Here is a 20,370-nt window from a genome sequence, read left to right as displayed (position 1 = left end):
CTTGGATGTGGATGTGAAAGAGCTCAATAACTTTTTTAATAAGGCAGCTGCAGAATGACACAATTGAGGTGAGGGGCTGTAGTCCATGTCAGTGGCGATATGATTTGTTAAGGGTTAACAGGGTTAACAGATGTCTTGCCTCGCTCCTTTCCAGAGGGGGGCAGAATATGTCCTATTCCCCGTGATGAGCATTACATGATGCAGCAGCAGAAGAAGAGTTGATGCTTTACAGAACTCAGATTTGCGATGAGTTTTGAGTGGCCCTGGCAGTATAATTTCCCCCCGTTTTTCACGTGAGTAGGATGTTGGACCGCAGAGATGCACACGAATTACAGATTTATATTTGAACTATTTTGTAACAATTTTACATTTGCTGTCGCTACGGTTAGGCAAAGAACGCATCTCTCTTAACCACTCCGGCTAGCTTAGTTGGCTAGGGAAGTGTACAATCCTGCACTTACACTAACAGGGAGAACATTGGAATTTGAGAATTTATTTCCTGCTATTACATTATGTAGGTACATAAACAAGTATTCTTTATTTGCCATACCTCTTCAATTCACTTGGAGGGCAAACGCTAACGTTACTTTGACAGTGTCTTCCTGGTGACAGACGCTCAGTTCAGTTCATCTATCATAAGTTAGCTAGTCAGCTAACTAGCTCATTAGTGAGCATTTAAGTTTTACCTCTGGAATATCATTGTGGAACGTCAACTTGCCATGTGTATTGGTTTTATATGAAGGCAATTGGCCAAACTTGTTGATGATTAACCTGCTTTTCGACAACATTGAGTCAGTTTCGGGTCTGTGCTTTTCGGTTAACAGACTACAGCCCAATGTTGACACTCGACAGAAGCAGCTGGCGGCTTGGTGCTCGCTCGCGCTGTCCTACTGTAGACACCGAAAGCTGTACACGCTGGATGTACTCGAGGCCCAGGAGAGCCCGCTATTCAACAACAAGAAAATCGAAAGTATCCTTTTTCATGGGTGACTTGACTTTCACTCAACCAGTCACCAGTCGCTAGCGTCAGTCAGCTGGTAATGGCTGAAACCCCAGAAACTGCATACTAACTGTTTAATGCTCTTGAATGGTCGAGGACCGGTTATTATATGACAATGATAGAAATGGAAAATAAATGTAGGAATATATTGAAGGTATGTTTCTGATATTTTTGCTGCTAGACTCAAACCAGTGCTAGGCCTACTCTTTGACAGGAAGCGTAGAAGACAGTGATGTGACAGTGATTATGATGTTATTAGTCTTAACAGTTCCCCAGGAAAGCTGTCAGTGGAGGCAATCCAAGTTATCTTTGAAGAACTGAGGAAAAAAGGTAACAAAGTTAGTTTAGTCATTGGCAGCAGTAACATCCCAGTTGTTCCCTACTGATAAAAGTGTAGGGCAATTCCACGGAAAATTGACTTTTTGTCACATCCATAACGCCAGTGAAATGCCTTGGCATTTGTATGATGTGAATGATAATTCATTTTTTGTGCATTTTTTCTCATGTACATTCTTCAGCCAAAAATAGCAAATGCTCAAATTTCGTGTAATCATTCACATCATACCATACCATTACATTTTATTGGCGTTATGGATGTTACAAAAAACGTAATTTTCCATGGAATTGCCCTGTAACAGTTTACCCCGAGTGACCACAGGGCCTTTTCCTGTAATTGTTTGCCCCCAGGGAACCTAGAATGGTCGGACAAAAGCAAAAGCCGCTGCCTGATCATGTGGCGAAGGCCAGAGGAGTGGGGCAAGCTCATCTACCAATGGGTACCGTATCACCACATCAGCACTGTAGCATCACAATCTACCAATGGGTACCGTATCACCACATCAACACTGTAGCATCACAATCTACCAATGGGTACCGTATCACCACCTCAGCACTGCAGCATCACAATGCTGTAGAAATGAGCTCGATGGTGTTTTATTCTCCCAACGTCGTCTTCCAGGCAGCGCTGCCACCACTGACTTAAAGACACCTAATCCTAAACCTACCCCCAACCCTAACCCTTAACCCATGCCTAACCCTAGTGCCTTCCAGGCAGCGCTGCCTTGAAGACAACGTTGGGGGCATAAAACACCAAGAAACTAGAAATGATGAAATGATGGATGGATAGATATTTAGTCCTTTAGGAAACTCATCCTGTGCCATATACAGCAGACAGACAGACAAGATAATAACGATGCGTAAAACTAGAAGATCAGTACACATAAATACACACACATAACACCAAAGATCTAAAATGGTAAAGTACAGTATCATCATTTTATTTATTTATTTATTTATAAGGACAGCACACAAAACATTTCTGTACATGTGCCAGTGTTAGCCAGCCGGCTAATTTTCAACTGTAGTCCTTAAGCAAGATGTTATTGAGAACCATCAGTTGCATACATAGTAGTAAAGTGCGATTTGAGTAGTGAAAGTGCCAGTAAAAGATGAATGGTACTATTGTTGTCACAAACCAGCTCTAGTCCATTAAAAGGTTTAAATTAACTTTACATTTGTTGCAAGTGAGTAGTTCAAATTCAGATTCAAATGAGGCAGGCCACGTCGCGCACGTAACTGAAGTGTTCCGTTGGCATAGCGTAATGATTATAGTGGAAACTAATTGTTGCCGCAGACACTACGCGCACGGAGCGCTTCAGTTACGTGCCTGGTGTAGCCTCCCTGTAAGACTGGTCCACATCACCAATGGTAGTTCATGATTACTTTAAAAGCAACCACTTTGAGTCTTTGACTTTTGCTGGAGAGTAATTCTGTACTGGGTGTCATTCTCTCTCTCTCTCTCTTTCTTTCTTTCTTTCGTTCTCTATTTCTCTCGGTTGTTTTTTCTCAGGTCTCTAAAAATGGCATGGTGAACTCTGTGTTTACTCTCTACGAGCTTGCAAATGGCGACGACACAGAGAGCGAAGGTATGGAGAATCTGAAACTTTCTGTCTGTCTGTCTGTTTGTTTATCAGCCTATAAGGTCAGTCCAATAAAGCTGAATTTGTTGTTGTTGTTGTTGTTGAGCTCCATAGGTTAAAGAAATGGGCATCGTTATTCTAATGTTTTTTTTATTTTTTATCTTGCAGTCATTTTCTCTCGATGTGATTACACTGTGCTAGATTATGTAATCTTACTAGATTATAAGTAAGATTACATGCATACTTTTTTACGCATTTGTGCGTTAACAGGTGAGGTGAATAGAGTCGACATTAGACGGTCAGGTGCTTAATATGTGTTAAAGTTTCCCTTTTCCCAGTGAGAGCCATTGATTAACTTCAGGGTGGGGGCTCCATCTAGCTAACGACCCAAGAGGTGAACGTAGGTGAGCATAGGTGAACAGTCCCGTGTGACCACAGTGGAATCAGCAAGTGTGTATTGATATAGTGTTTAAAGTGTAAACTCTGGGTGAGAATGGATGGAGAGCACAGTAGAGGTGGAGTTCACCGTGGTTTAAGGGAGTGTGTGCGTAAGCAACGGGCCCCTGGGCTGACCCACCCCCACGCACTCTGCCAGGTTTAACTGCTGACTATAATTTAGCACCTCTAAAGGTCTTTGTCGAGTCAGCGTGATGATATACTGCTGTCGTCTGCAGTATAGCCTCCTACATGTGATTAAGATGTTCGACCTACATGTGATATGATGTATTTAGCCTACATGATATAAGTTGCAGAGTAACCCTGTGTGTGTGTGTGTGTGTGTGTGATATTGTATATCCCAGAATTCCACGGGCTGGAGGAGGGGATGCTCCTGCGTTCGCTGCAAGCGCTTCAAACGGACGGCAAGGCCGAGATCATCACCATGGACGACGGGAAGGGTGTGAAGTTCTTTTGAGGCGCGAAGCGATGCGAAGCAAGGCGGAGCGCTAAGGGGGGAAGGCTGGGGGGGGTGAGAGGGTGACCTCACCCTGATAGGATGGCTTGGATGGCCCGGTGGCGTCTTGGCCTTTAGACTTTTGTTTATGTTTTCTTTGTTTTGTTGTTGTTTTGGTGAGGTGGGGTAAAGGCACGACCCAACACTCCACAGCTACTCCAGATAAAGACTGTCGGTTCAAGGCTCCTCCTGACGCAGAATCAAAACTGTTCAAAAGTTTCAAATGTCTTATTTTTGTTCTTCAGGAATTAATTTGGTGGTTTGTATGGCTAAGACACAGTTATATGAGGATGTGTCTGGACAGGAAGTGACATAATCTGACCCAGGAAGTGAAATATATCAATAATGCGGTTCAGTATGCACATCATGTGCTGATATGCATTTGTTTGCTCATCAGTTTAGGCAAGAGGATTTCTCTTTGTTTGTCGTTTACCTCTTGATGAAGAGAAAAGAAGATAAAAGAAAAAGAAAAAAACCTTGAATGACCCCCCCCATCCCCCGTTGCCTTTTCCGCTGTTTTGTACTTCTGTGCAGCCCTCTCCTCTCCTGTCACTGCTGTAGTTGGACAGATGGGCAACAGCTCACATACAATAGTAGCTCTGATAGCTCCTCTCTGTATGACTGTACATCCCAAAGACAGCAACAGCAGACGCAGCACGAGAGCAGGCTGACGTGTAGTTCTGTGGGAGATCTGGTGAGCTGAAGACACTCAAACGACACACACGCTCTCACTCTTTTTCCCCCCCCTGTCTTCATCGCTATCTCCCTTTCTCATTCTCTCTCTCTCTCTCTCTCTGTCTTTGTCTCGGACTTTCTGGGAAACACACACACACACACACATACACACAAAGTATGCTAGAACCTCCTGGTAGCATCTTGTACCTCTGTCTATACCTGTCTTTACCTTTTTTACCCATGGAATACTGTACAAATAAAGAGGCGCTATCTCTTGTCATCTTTGTAAAATCCAACCTGGCGTTTGTCATGTATTTAGAGTTGCCACATTTCAATCTGTTTTTGTAGTTATGTGCAGAATTAATTAGTCAGTTAAAGGTGCTCTAAGTGATGCTGGGCAACGTCACTTCTGTTGACTTTCAAACAAAACAGAGAGCTAGCTCGCTACTTCCTCCCCCTCCCCCCGTGCTGCTCCCGTGCAAGTGAAACTCTCCTAAACGCGCATCTCGTCTGTGATTTGCGGTTTATGTTTTCATGGGCTAGGTTTGCCCAGGTTGTTTTTGTTGTCGTTCTTGGAGCCTGGGCTGTCCACAGAGATCTTTTTTTTTTTTTACAGTGTATTCAGGACACAGACAGCTAGAGGTTGGTTAGGTGATGTTTGCAGTAAGTGACATAAAATGCTTTAGGCTAAAAAAAATGTGTGGCATCGCTTAGAGCACCTTTAAGTATTACTTAATTAGTCCAATATATTAATTTGTCTGATAGAAATTAATTAGTTAAATATATGTCTGGTGTGTGACTGAACAGAATACTCTGGTGTCATTAACTTGCTGATTTGTTTTAAAGCTCTTGTTTATGTGAGAGGACAGCTGTTTATGCCACTCTCCAGTATCTCAAAATTGGGATCAAATCCTGTTCATTAATAATCCTGGCACCAAAGTAGTAACATCTGTAGTAGAATGATAATTACTTTGTGTGTGTGTGTGTTACAAAGGTGATTGTGGTGCCTATAGTGAAAATCTTAACACAAAATTCCATATGATATAGCTAATGCCTAAAACTTTTGTGATTTTTAATTGTACAGTTTCGGTTGTACAGTTTCTAAGACCATGGCTTGATGGTCTCTCTCCGACCGATGACAATGCACCAACAGTGTGTGAGTTGTGTCCCTCTACTGGGCATATGGCATTATACTTGTGCTCTTGGAACTGTCCACAGGGGGTGCTATTGTACGCGGTGAGTGAGTAAAGGAGAGCTAACCACAGGAGAACCACAGCGCCTGCCTTCTAAACCTTGTGGCTCAGCCCAAGACCGATCGTAATCTCTCTCCATTTTGCCAGCTTCTACCTTTCCTCTCATCTCATCTTTTATCACTCTCTTCCACATTTCCACATTAATTCCCCAAACCCTGTAAAATATGATGTTGAAATAAAATCTTATATTTACTTAGCTGTCTTCTCAGCACCAACTGCCACAGTGTTCAACTCTTCCTCTCTCTATCCTCCCTTTTCCTGCTCTCTCCTCTCCCTGCTTTCCACTCTTCTCCTCATCTATAGCTCTTTTCATCTCCTTTCTTCTCTCTCCCTTCCTCTTGCTCCCTCCGTCCACCCCTTTATTCCTCCCTCTCTCTCTCTCTCATCTTCTGTCTTCTCTCCCTTCCTCTTGCTCTCCTCCTTTCTCTAATAATCTCTCCTGCTATCTCTATTGTTCTTGTTCTCTCCTTCCACCACTCCATTACTCCCTCTCTCTCCCATTTCCTTTCCTCATCTTTTTCTTTCTTTCCTTTCCTCTAGCTCTCTCCTCCTTTCTCTCACCATCTCTCCTCTCTCCTTTCCTTCCTCTGATTCTTTTCCTTTCTTTCATTTCTTTCTTTCTCTCCCTTATTCTTGCTCTCTCCTTTCCTCTCCTCCTTCAAGCCTCTGGTCAACCCTCCTCTCTCCTCGACCCTCTCTGCCCTCTCCTCTCGTCTGTCCTCTCCCCCGTACTGAGCTTGCCCTTTGACCCCGTGACCCTTGGTGACCTCTTCTGGCTGCGCGGCACGCTGATCCTCTCTCCCGCTGCTTAAGCAGCTGGGCCACCTGCGAGTGAACTGACCAGCACACTGCACACTGACTTACTGACTGAGCCACCAACAAGTGTGTGTGTGTGTGAGAGAGAGAGAGAGAGACTGACTGACTGATAATTTCAGGCTCATTCACATATCAATGTGTGCGTAGCTGTGTGTTTCTAAAAACTAATTTACTGACCTGACTAAAACCATCCTTTCACAACTCAGGAAAAGAGAAACAAGCCAACGAGGGTATGCTTTTGTAACTGTGTGTGTGTGAGGGATGTAGAGGTAGAGAGTGACTGAATGAACTTGTGCTTGTGACATGAAATATATTACTTATAATTAAATAAATCATTATCTGGGTATTTTGTAACATGCGATCACAAATGTTATTTTTTTCAATATCATGGTATAGCCTAAACTCAAAGAAGTGAGTCCTTTTGATCGAAAAGTTGTTCCATTTAAATGCAGTCTCTGATCATAGATGCTCACACCAAAAAGCTTTGCTTGCAAATTGCTCAAGAGATTATGATGGTTGCAGAGTCCTTTTGAGATTACCATATGTTTTCCCTACGCGCACACAGCCTAAACCTTAAATCCTGTCCGATTCTGGCTGGCGAAGGTGCAACATACTGCTCTATCATTACTCTCAACCTGCCTTACGTCTAATCTGTTTTAAATGTTGGCTTTTTTTACATCACACACACACACATAACGTAAATGTAATCTCTAGCAAGCGCATGAGCTGTTCTCCACTCTTGCATCTCTCGCTCACTTTAGTCCTGCAGCCACTGTACCTCAGCCCATTGAACAAGTTAGGCTACATTACAATTCATTACATTTGTACATAAGCTGAACGTAAGTGCCATAGTTTAGTTTCAACCTAAATTGGCACTAATATTTAACATGTTGCACCACACAAATAGTTTCTGGCAACGCTATCGGAAAAAATACGGGCACAATTTCTGCAAAACTTGGTGGAAAGGTGGAGCAGATCCGACTCAAAGGGAATTTCAAAGTATTTCTATAGTAGCCTGGCTATTGCCGATGTCCTTAATTTCTTCACGTCTTACAACATAAACAAATGCAATAATAGTCTAGTGAAGTCAGAAATGAGCCTGTCTAAAGTCCTCTTGGAAATCATGTATGTTACATTAAATGCGAACTCAATTGCGATTCGAAGCAAAAAGTATCACTGAGCCTAACGAAGGTAAATTGAATATTTGTAAATGTGGCGACGGCAAAACGTTAAAGTGAATCGTATAATAATCAAAGAAAGTAAAGGAGATGATTTGCACCTCCGTTCACCAAATAAAGGCCGTGGTTGTGTTTCTATATGTTGCACAAAACGTAATTTCTGTCAGAAACCAAGTAGGCTAAACGTTTTCATTGTCATCGTGAACTATGACGATGCCCATGTTCAGTAGGCTATGTTTTTCATTTATTCAAGCAGTGACATTTGGTTTAATGCATGGGGTAACGTGAGGTGCGCAGTGGCGCAAAAAGTGGGTATGCGCTATATGCAACGCATAGGGGCGCAGCACCATGGGGGTGTTACATGGCAACTGGCTCCCATGTTACAGTTTTTCTCAGTCGCTTTGGTGCTTTTTGCAGATCAGAATGAAAATTCTCATAACTATTAGTTCAACCTCCACAACATTTAGTCATTTGTGCACATCATAGTAGCAAATTCTCCTTCCTCTGAACAAATTGCAAATGCTTTTGGACATGTATCAGTTGCTTTCATACAATTCTCTGCTGTTTTTTAACATTATCATTTGCTTATGTCATGTCAGTCAAAATGAACTATACTTATGGATACTGAATAGTCGTTCCCTATAAAACTAATAGTCTTCATTTCATTGCTTGAGTCATTACATACAAAATTGTTGAACTAGTTATCAAATTCTGTCACAATGCTGTAGAATTGCAAGGAGCATACAGTAGTGCACTAGACTTAGGGTTGCCACTCTCCTTGGCACAAAAGGGTTGAAGGCAAAGGATACTGTTAAAAATCTTGGTGTATTAATTGACAGTGATCTAAATTTCAACAGCCACATGAAAGCGATAACTAAATCAGCTTTTTACCACCTCAAAAATATTGCCAAACTCAGAGGGCTGATGTCAAAATATGACTTAGAAAAACTCATTCATGCATTTATCTCCAGCAGGGTTGATTACTGCAATGGACTGTTCACAGGCCTTCCTAAAAAGACTATTAAACAGCTTCAGGTGATACAAAATGCAGCAGCTAGGATTCTAACAAAAACTAAAAGAACTGACCACATTACTCCAATTCTTAAGTCCTTGCACTGGCTTCCAGTAAGTCACAGAATTGACTTTAAAGCACTATTGCTTGTTTATAAATCAGTAAATGGAGCAGGACCTAAATACTTGTCAGACATGCTTCAGCAGTACACACCTTCTCGTCCTCTCAGGTCCCAGGTGAAAAACCTGCTAGTAAAACCTACAGTTATAACTAAACCTGGTGAAGCAGCTTTTAGCTGCTATGCGGCTAAGCTGTGGAACCAACTTTCGGATGACATCAAAAAGGCCCCAACTGTAGCCAGTTTTAAATCTAGACTTAAGACCAAACTGTTCTCAGATGCTTTCTGCTAACTGTGCCGAGTAACAAATTCTGAATCTGCCTTGATAATTATTCTACTTTGTCTTTTATTACTTTTTTTTACTACTTTTGCCTTTGTTTTGCTTACTAATTATTCTTTATTTTTAAATGATTTTACCTTGTTTTATGTTTCCTTTTTATTATGATCTTTACCTTTTAACTATTCTTTGACTATATTGCCCTTCTATGCTTTTATTTGTTATTATTGTTTGGTTTTGTTTATGTAAAGCACATTGAATGACCTCTGTGTATGAAATGCGCTATATAAATAAACTTGACTTGACTTGACTTGACTACAGTAAAAATGTACGTATTCAGTGTCTTGTACTCACTTACTCCCCTAACTACAGAAATGTGTAACTTTACTGTAGTTTTCAAATGGCTGTACAAGTAGTGTATAGTGCTGTCTTGAGCATGTTCAGGTAGTGTCACAGAACTGTCATAATGAAAACATGACAAAGCCATTTGACTATCTTGTTCATAAACGATGGTGTCAAGACTTCTCAGATAGACTAGGTGGCCACAGAGAGCCTGACCAGCAGTCAGTGAAATGTTTGAAAACTTAACCATGATACTTTGAAGACCTACTGGCTTGGGCAACTGCTGTAGCAAGACAACACCATCAGCCGTGTTAACTTGCTACAATCATCAGCTGACTTCTTCTAATTGTATAGACTAACTCTAAGTAAATTTCACTATGACTTTAGGGCTGGTTCGTGGCGCAAGTACATATATAAATGGTTATCATATAAGGTTTCATTTAGGAAGCAGGTTCGATACCCACGTGGAGTTAAGGCTATTTAGGTAGGCTATTTATTGTTTTGGTGGCATATTCATAGTCCAGTGCATGTAGCGTAGGCCTACTACAGACAATTTTGACATTTAAATATGTCATGCATATTTGTATTTGTTCGTCTCCAGTTTCCATCAGAAAGCGACAAATCTGCAAGCGGCCACATCTGTCAAAGAAACGTCATCACTCGTGAAACGTCACCAACGCAGCCAGTTAACATGGGTGCCAGTTGCCATGTAACAGGGGCGCCAAAACGATGGTAAAATAATAATAATAATAATTATAATATATTTGTATATTCTATAAGTAGCTACTGTTTCTAAATCATTTCTGCATTTCCTCAATGTTAATAACATTTTAGAGGACTAACAGGCTAGAGTAGGCGCCCTATCTCATAAGATTCTATCATAGAATTTTGACATAGAAGAGGGAGTGGGGGCGCCGTGAGCGCTGAGTGAGCAGGTACGAGTAGTGAGTTTTCTATGGAAAAAGATGGATAAAGCAAAAAAGCTGTCGGGGGCTAAAAATAGAAAAAGAAAGGGAAAATGAAATGGCATGTCAAGGGATGCGACCAGGGGCGGAGCTACATGGTGGCCAGGGGGGGCCACGGCCACCACAGCTTGGCCACCCTGCTGGCCCCCCCAGCTCCGTTCAGTGAAAAGTAAAAAAAAAAAGAATTGCTGCCGTTTTCGACAACACTTTGCAAAGCAGGGACTGAACCAATTACTGCACTCTATCTACGACCATTGGCCCAGTCAGGAAGTGTAGCCTACGGTTCTGATCACATCGTGAGTAGGCCTAGTGCAGCAGCAGCAGCGGGACAATTCAAGTCATCTGTTAAAAACACTTGACAGTAGACTAGGCTAGCCTACTACTTAACCTCAGTAACAGGTGAGTTGATGAGTTAATGCTAATAAGATGTTAGAATGTGTCACGAATCATAGCCAAGTGAGCTGCGTTGGGCTGTCCTTGTTAGGTCACATCTGACATTGATGTGTGGGGCTGATCAAAAAGAATCGGATGCCCACGGGAACGCTGTTACAAGAATATTTCGATAAAATTCGGGTGAAATGCAAGCATATTAGGCATATATCTCCAGATGGCTCCAGGTAGGCTAATAGGGCCTAGGCTACTTTATAAATACATAATTTGCTGACTGCGTGTGGTTCTTGCCATAGCTGGTCAGGCAGAGGCAGGCTGCTTTGCCTGAATTCTTTGTTACATTGCTCCGAAACTGTTCATCGTAGCGAGATGAAACCTTAATTGCGTGACAGAGCAGAAGTGGGGCTTTCCAACGAAACTAAACACTTGTCTGTGCGATCAAGTATGAAAATAAAAATAAACATCATGTAATTAAATAAAATTGATTCATATTTACAGTTCACCTGCGCACCCATTACTCTCGTTTGAATTACTCGCGAACCCGTGATCAGATAGATATGGCACGCATGTCAGGTGAAAGAGGAGACACAGAGCTATCATTTGATACCAAGTGTATCCGTCTGGGTAAAAAACAGACGAAATGACATCAAAATAATAACTTCATATAGCTCGACTTAACCCACGTTTTTGTGTGTTGTGGTGGCAAAGCATGTTCATAATCCAACGCTATCATGTGTTTCTCTATGGCAAAGCATGTTCATAATCCGGTTTTGAGATCCTAGCAAATTCCTGCATGGCATCCAATTCGAGACTCACATTGCATCCGAATTTATTCGACTAAGAAACACCTTTTTGCCTTCACTTTGTTCATGTCAATGCAGTAAAAAGTTGTTTTAGAATCATCATGAGTGTACACACAGAACATGCAAACTCGGGTTCAGTCAGGTCAGATCAGTTCGTGTCACAGATATGGAGCGCAGAAAGGGCATTTTTCATTACTGTGTCAATGGCACTTACAATGACCAGGATAACTGCTTATAAGTAAAGGTAGTGAGAAAAGGTAGTGAGAAAAATAGAGTAACCATAGGGCTAAATAAAAAAAATGGCATTTATTTCCATAAGGCACACACCACATATTTTTCACATTTGCTCAGCCCCAGAGAATCCCTCCACCATGGCAATGATATTGCCAGATTCAGAACAGTCTGCCCTATGCACACATGTGCCAGCTTGCAGTGGTGAGATACATGTCAAAATATAAGAATTTTGTATAATACACTATTTGTATTTTTATTATTTAAAAATCAAAATGAAATCAATGCAAGTATTAATACATGAAATAGTGGCAGATCTGGGTAGCCTAGACTCTGTTAAAAAACAATATATAGCATGTGTGTATGGCACTTACATTGACCAGGATAAATGTTTCTAAGGTAGTAAAAAAGCCCTTAAAACAGTCCAGGGTTCTAAGGGTTAATTTCTTAATTCAGAGCCATGTCACTTACAGCCAAGTACTTGGAGTGGATATCAGAAAGAAATATAGTTTGGCCATCAGTATGAGATCAAATATATACATACAATATTTGTAGTATTTATTATTGTTCTTTGAGTTAACATCATTTGAATAAAACTGATTAAGTAAGGTGCATTTTTATAATATTTTTTATTGGCATTGACCTATTTATGGAAAATATGTTGGAGTGGCCAACAAACTGACCTGTGTGTCAGTGTTGGCTTTGCACAATTTATTGCCATTATTAAAATAGGCTATCCTAATCTTCAAAACTTTTTGAGTAGTTATTATGTTTCCATTTCCTAATAATGAAGACTCCTTGTAATAACTTAATATTGTGCTGTCAATGTGGCGCAAACAAAGGCTAGAGTTGGATTATCCTTTGTGAACAACAGCTGGCAAAAGGACGTTATGAGAACCGTTTAGACTCTCTTAAAGTGACAATGCGACATTTAACAATACACTCAAATTGGCAGAATTTCTTAAAAAATAATAATATGTAATACATTATTGGCCTTTTGTTTTACTATAGTTGTTTGTGTTGTGTTTTTTTTTTTTTTTTTTGGGGGGGGGGCGCCAATTTGTTGTTGCATACCCCTCAAAAAATGGGTAGCTGCACCCCTGGAGGTGCATCAGAAAACAGATGGGCCTGTCCCTCCCAAAACATGTTAAAATAGTGTGATTAGCAACCAGAAAAGAAAAAAATCCCGGGGGAGACACCACCGGACCCCCGTGTTATTATTATTAGGCTAGTATGACTGGCCTGCCCCCACTGCTAAAAAAATCTAGAGGTCACGGTCATCTCATTTAAATGGGAATGTCAAATGTAACTAGAAATGCAATTCCGAGGAATTACACGAGGGGATGCAATCTGCTGGTTAGGGTGTTGGTGGGGCTGTTGAGCTTGCTGCTAGCTGGTTGGTAGGGTAATTGTGATACCTGCAAAGGTGCTTTTGGAGTAGTGCTGCCACTAACGACTAATTTTCTAACGACTAATCTTTCGACTAATTTTTCGATTAGTCGACTAATCTAAACGACTATTTTTTTTTTTAAATCAAGTGTTTGTTATTTTGTTGTGTACGTTTTATTTTGAACTCAACTAAAGGGAAAACATAAAATATATATCACCCTACTTTTGTTAGAAGCTGTATTACTGTAAGTAAACTGTTCAAAAACATTATGTATTAAAAAAAAAACACCCATTTAAAATGCTACCTTCAGATCTACAGTAATGTCAGACCTTTGATAGACTTTATTTGTATGCCAGTGTTGCCATCGACATAGACAACTTCTTTGACCTGAGGCCCGGTCATGGCATACTTTGGGGTCATAGGGCCCACCTACATGAACCCACCCCCCATCAAATTATCATTATATCACATCACAATTATTATTGTTATGCTATATTGTTATACATGCACTTCAAAGCAGCCAGTGTTTAAAGTGCTAACACTGTTCACAAAAAGTTTGAAAACATGCACATCAGAGGACTGCTTTACTAATGTAAAATATAATTAGAATAGTTCCATTGCTTTTGCATGGTTGCATGATAAATACTTCTCAAAACAACAGCAATTATATGGGTGTCATCGTTTTGGGATGTTTCCCTCATGCAAGCATCATATACTGGTAGGCAAATGGAAAGAATATTTACATATTTAATTATGCCACAAGCTTTTGGCCACGTTATTCAAATTTGACTATACAATACTCTAGATAGTATATTATAGTCTGTGCTCTGTTTTTATGGAAGTTGCATAAATCCACATTGTTCTATTAAATGTAGTTTCATAATTAAATAGCTTTCCAATAGGTTGAATTGGAGATTTGCTACCAACGTTATCAAGTGGTTTCAGTTTCTCTCGCGCATTGAATGAACGCTCATACCACCATTTAATTGTATGCCTCTATGTTTGATGACACCAAATTAGCAAGTAATTCATACTGATTGCAGAAAAGTTTGTTTTCTTTTTCTGTCGGTCCGCGGTTCCTTGATCAATTGCGCAGCAAATTATCAGACGAAGCCCCGGGAATAATTTCACTCCGCGGCTCCGGACCAGCAATGTCCACGTTAAGGCCGGTGCTGGTCCGCGCGGCCCATAGTTTGAGAAACGCTGGACTTTGAAAGGCGACAGGAGTTGAGGACTTTGCAAATGAGCCTAACATCAGCATGTTCAAAACAAGTAGGCTACAGGCACTTTGCGCGTCTTACCACATAGGTTACTTCACTTTATCAGTTGGCTTGAACGCTAAAAAAATATGCGTCGTGACTTATTGACCATGCGAAATGACGCGCACCTTGATTGTTGATATCACGGGCGGCGGTATGTTCGGTTTAACGTTTTTTTGTATGAATGAATTACAGTAATGACACGCCGTTGCGTTGTCAACGTGAGACACTTCACTTCATTTATTTCAATGACCACAATAGGCTACTATATTAGTCAGAGTCTGGACTAGCGTAACCTACTAGCTTAGCTCCCCCCACTTAGCTCTGCCTAATAATTAATTGCGCTGAAAGCAGGCAGGCACGCAGCTTTGCTGCTGGCATTAACACTTGCGTGCATAGTGGGGTTTAAAACATGCCAAAGTCTTAGTAGCCTGTTTAACATCCAAAGACAGTCATTGTACTTTTCAAGAGTTAATAACATAGAGTTAATATAACATTACAGCCGTGTGAGACCAAAAATAAATAGGCGGTCAATAGTAAAATGACTCTTCTACTAAAAAAATTGCCGTCGACTAATTTTCATGGTCGATTAGGTCGACTAAGTCGACTAATCGCGGCAGCACTATTTTGGAGTAACCAAATTTGAATCTTGTGTGACATGGCATTCTTGAGATATCACACTCAAGGTGTTTTTGACCTTGACATTTGACCTTCAACCTCCAACTCACTTCACCTTTGAGTCCATAAAAACACTCGTACCAAATTTGAAGCATGTACGTCAAGCCGTTCTGGAGATATAATGCTGAATGCATGAGATATGGCTGGGACTTTTATTTTGACACACAGGAAACATTTTAACAGGATGTGTAGGTCAGGTAGAGCTAGATTGTATGCTTAGAGGCTGAGACAGTTGAATTCCTCACAGCTGACACCTGTGCCAGTGTTCTGATTAGCCTGGGAACTGCTCTGAGAACTACTTAAGGAGGCTCTATTATGACATCACAGCCCCCATTCAAGTCTATGGGGGAAAAAAAAAACTTTTAATTTTTAAGTTTTCGGATTTCAATAGAGGGGATGCATCCCCTCTAACAAGTAAGTCAGAAGAGCTACATATGCGACTGATTACACATTTAATTCACCTGAACAGTGTTTGAATCCTGTTTGGACTCACTGGAAATCTTGGACCTAGCAGTTACTGTGCAAAACACAGATTCCATTTGTGTTATCTGTTATCACAGATTTCATTTCATATTAGCCACCAACAACCGGCTAATGATGTTGTTATGCATGGACAAAATACAACATTTGAACACCCATATTGCTGCTGTTGTACTTCATTGTATATACAGCTGTTAATATGATTCATATTTCAGGCCGCATTTCTGCGGCCCCTCAGTTGTGATGCTTTTCATTAACTGGCCCCCATTACAAACTAATTGAATAGCCCTGATGTAGGCTAACCTCAACTAGGCTCGCAGTCCCCTCCACCTGCTCACTGTCCCTGTATGTTTGCTTACATCCTCGTTCAAACCATAGGGTTCAAACTCAACGAACTTCAGCATGTTGCTGACATATGCTAGCCTACTTGCATGTTATCAGGAGAATACAGTAGCCTAAAGTTTTATTTTGAACGCTTACTTTGGTCTCACTCATTGCATCCAAATAACAGAAATAGCAAACTCCAAGTTATGGTAGGGTAAGTTAAGCTATAAGCACATAGGCAATTAAACATGAAGAAAAAAGTGAACGGGACACTTTTTGAAACTATTTCAGCTTGTGTAGGCCTATCAGTGCTTTCTGAACATATTGAACACACTTTTAGAAATACCGTGATAATACCGAAAACCGTGATAATTTTGGTCACTATAACCGTGAGGTTAACTTTTCATACTGTTACATTCCAACTTTGAGCCATGCTCTTCCTTACTTGAATCACATTTGAAAATAGAGGATTGAAGTAGCCTAGTGGGTGTTTGGGAATGAACGTTGACTCAGATGCTTTTTGAGACTGAGCAGAATGGATCATAGACAGGTTATCTTTCATATATAGGCCTATATTTTTCATTAGAACTATAACGTTAGCGTTAACATGTTGTGGCTAACTCACTTAGCTCCTGCTAGTAGCCTACCCAGATAGCAGAGGGGCGTTGAATCCACGTTTGTTTGAAGCGGCGGAGGTTGATTCAACGTGGATTCAACGCCCCTGTGCTATCAGGGTAGGTTATGGTCAGAAGAGAATCAGATGACAGTCGAAAGATAGAATTAGTGCTGTTATCAATTTGCTTGGTAGCCTTATGGTTTTCTACAAATACATCAATAATCAAATTGGCCTCCATCACTCAACCAATGCTAACGGTAGCCTAACATTATTTTACCTACGTCCAGGATATAACTTCTATAAGATTAACGTAGCCTACCTGCAGTAAAAACCAAGCATGTCCGATAAACATTCTCAGATTTATTTCGGCTTCAAGAAGAAATGGGAATTACATTTCATGTGGAAATCATCCTACCTTTATTAGACGTTCTCTGCTGTAAACTACAGTGTTGTCCTTGTAGGAAGCCATAGATATATATACTGACATCTACAGGCCAATGAGTGTACAGTCACTAAATGTACACATAACTTAATTTTTTTAGACCCCCCATGGATGAAATTCTACAAAACTTGGCATACCCCCAGAGAATGTCAGGTTAATCATACACATACAATTTGGTGCAGTTCTGAACATCTTAACTGAAGAGAGGGGCGATTAAAGCAGAATGATATTGCATTTTCATGCAAATCACAAATGAGTGATTATAGGCTAGGTTGATGTGGGCCCTTGAGACCAACATACCATAAAAATGTCTTCATCCTCGGTGCCACGGTTCAGGTAGGCCTAGTTATTTAGGAAAAACTGATTTTTTTGGGTTTCGCTAGCTATGTTAGCAGCAGTCATAATAATTAAGTTATATAATATATAGTCTATTCTATCGGCCCAAAAGGTGTGTCGGCCCACCGGGAATTTATGCCAGATGGTCAGTCCGCCCATGGCAAGAGTGTTCAAATGCTAACGCTTTTTTTTTTAGACCATTTATCATGTAGGCCTATATGCACACTTTTAACTTAAATGTTTAACTCTTAACATTTAACTTCCTTTCTTTTACTTTATAAAGGAAAATAAAGAGCTGCTTCAATTCACATGCTGTTTCAGCTAATTTGAACTGAGTTCAAATGCGCAAAACCTTAAAAAGCTTTCTGAAGCTTAGAAACCATCTAGCCACGGTTATCATGCCACACAGCAAAGGGTTCTCTAGGTACTGACTGAGCGCAGTCTCTATAACATAGGTTCTCAAAGTGCGGCCCGGGGGCCAATGGCGGCCCGCGGAAACATTTCTGGCGGCCCGCGATAACATCTGTAAAACTGTTAAAACTGTACAACTGTACTGTGTGCTTTGAAAAGAATGAGTCTCCGTTTAGTGGTGTTTAGTGGCCGTCAGGTTTTCCTGTGGTGCTTTGGTAGCTGGAATTGGCCCTGAATAAGGCCTATGCTGATAAGAAGCAAGGCACACTGAGACTGTTTGTTGTACTGGTAAGCTTGTACTTGAAATGGACTGCACACAGGACTGTTATATCCCACATTAGTCTGTTGAGGGTAGAGAACCGCAGGGATTGTGTGTGCATTGCAATTTTTCTTAAGATTTTCACAAGTTTTGCCAGGTTTAGCCTCAGTTATGAATTAAAATGTGTTTAATGCAATAAATATAAACTGTAGAGATGCAACCTGGTCATTAAAATGATTACAAATAGGATTTATTTTCCAGGTTTTTTTTTTCTCCCCCCGCCCCTTTGGCGGCCCTCTGTTCAATGTTGGGTTCCTGAATTGTCCCTCATCAATCAAAACTTTGAGAACCCCTGCTCTATAACGTCCGGTCTTTCGATGGTGGTTTGGTTTGGGGGCGTTCCACGGGTTAGCTGTGACCACTACATCACAGGTGGGGAGGGGGCGGGGCCGCGCAGCTCGTGTACGCGCAGTGGGAGCTGAAACCCAATAGAGTAGTGTTGACAGTCGGAGCCAGAGGAGTCTAGGCTGCAGCTGCGCGTCTGCACCATAATATAGCCGAACATAAACACTCTGAGGTGCACGCACAGTCCAAAAATTACGCAGAGAAACAGAGGACTGTTCTTTTTTGTTGTTGTTTTTCTATGTTTTATTTTTTTTTTGTATATTCCGTTTACTATTTAGGGGATTCACGTGAGTTTGTGCAGTATTGTTTTCCCTAACTATTAGGATTTTCTATAAATTGTGTATGCTGTTATTCCACAGCGTGTTGAAATTGGACGGATATACCTGTTTTGTGTACGCCTCCTCCGCCTGGTTCATTTTTAATAGTGTTTTGATGTTTGGATAGTTCTTTGCACAAAATGTTCCCGTGCAGCATAGTGTTACCGTGCGTTGGATTGTCGCTGACTTCAGACTAATCAACCATTCCCAAACTCATCTGCAACTGTAACGACAGGAGAAACAGACCATTATTAACCATGTCACACGCAAAAGTGGAATTCGCTTCCCGCGGCTTCCCAACATTACCTGTTGATTTGGACGAAGACTTCGCGGCACGGGTACCCATGTTGCGCACACACTCTCTCAGCACCAGAAGGAACTCGTACGTGCTTCACAAAATTAGCGTAGACATCGAACCCCAAATATACACTGGGGCACTTTCCAAAGCCTTGTCCTGGTCGGCCGAAAACATACTTGCGCAGAGAAGCACACACGAGAGGAAGGAGGATACTCCGCCGTCTACATCCACCGTCTCCAGGCCAGACGGTACCGTGACCCCCTCGTCTCCCCCGGAGAACTGGGAGATCGCGGAGGAGCCCAGTCCGGTCGCGCAGGCACCGAGCTCGGACTCAGATAATGAAGCGGTGAAAAGCCCGCCAGTACCCCGTCGGGCGCAGGAGAGCAAGTGGGAACTCGACGAGAAGGAGGACGTGGAGACCAAAGCGGTGGCCACCTCACCAGATGGACGCTACCTGAAATTCAACATCGAGATCGGCAGGGGTTCATTCAAGACAGTGTACAAGGGACTGGACACAGAAACTACAGTGGAAGTGGCCTGGTGTGAGCTACAGGTAAAACCTGCATGCATGGTGTACTTAGCATACTACTGAAATGTGGTGTGAACTGATGCGAGTGATTCAGGGGTTAACTTTTTGTGAATCACAGAAGATAGTCAAGCCATCTCCATAATTATAGAAATGCTTTTTCAAATGTTGCTGAAATGCATTGATTGGATATAGTTTATTAAAAGTGTGTGTGTGTGTGTGTGTGTGTGTGTGAAAGAGGATAATGATTAATGGCCTTGAGCCAATGCATTGTTTGCTGTCATGAACATCTCAATCACACACTCAGACAGACAGGCGTTTCAGCAGGTGGTCTCTCTCTCTCTCTCCCATATACACACACACACACACACACACACAGCACACAGGCAGACACACACAACACACAGGCAGACACACACACACACACACACACACACAGTTGGCAGCAAGTGGGCCATATGTGTGTGAAATAGTGCTTTAAGGGAAACCAGCCCTTAATCCATGTCACAGGATGACCTTGAACACAGGAGTCTGCAGAGCACACGCTGAGCACATGTAGTGTTGTCAGTGATCTGATGATGTCTGTGTTTCTGTTGTCTTGCCCCCAACCAAAACACACACTCTCTCTCTCTCTCTCTCACACACACACACCATACACACCAACCTCACAGCACATTTAGTTCAATATGTGTATGTTC

General features: G+C 41.5%; 2 protein-coding genes across 3 annotated transcripts in view; both read left to right on the top strand.

The window, feature by feature from the left end:
- The first annotated feature begins 199 nt into the window (after positions 1-199).
- Positions 200-4,842, top strand: vps25 (vacuolar protein sorting 25 homolog). Its single transcript, XM_076297898.1, has 6 exons — positions 200-293; positions 825-970; positions 1,277-1,330; positions 1,688-1,776; positions 2,850-2,925; positions 3,720-4,842. The coding sequence occupies exons 1-6, from the start codon at positions 247-249 to the stop codon at positions 3,830-3,832; spliced, it is 525 nt and encodes a 174-aa protein (XP_076154013.1). The 5' UTR covers positions 200-246; the 3' UTR covers positions 3,833-4,842.
- A 13,790-nt stretch (positions 4,843-18,632) lies between these two features.
- Positions 18,633-20,370, top strand: part of wnk4a (WNK lysine deficient protein kinase 4a) — a 63,994-nt gene continuing 62,256 nt past the window's right edge. For both annotated transcript variants that reach the window (XM_076297896.1, XM_076297895.1), the window contains exon 1: positions 18,633-19,699. In XM_076297896.1, the coding sequence (XP_076154011.1) occupies positions 19,106-19,699 (594 nt within the window). In that variant the 5' untranslated portion in view covers positions 18,633-19,105. The remainder of the gene's footprint in view (positions 19,700-20,370) is intronic.

Source organism: Alosa pseudoharengus, unplaced genomic scaffold, assembly GCF_046254945.1.
Source record: "Alosa pseudoharengus isolate Yale_2024_CS ecotype anadromous, Long Island Sound unplaced genomic scaffold, YU_APseudo_1.1 YU_APseudo_1.1_scf_21, whole genome shotgun sequence".
Classification (NCBI taxonomy): Eukaryota; Metazoa; Chordata; class Actinopteri; order Clupeiformes; family Clupeidae; genus Alosa; species Alosa pseudoharengus.
This window is presented reverse-complemented; position numbering and strand designations above follow the sequence as displayed.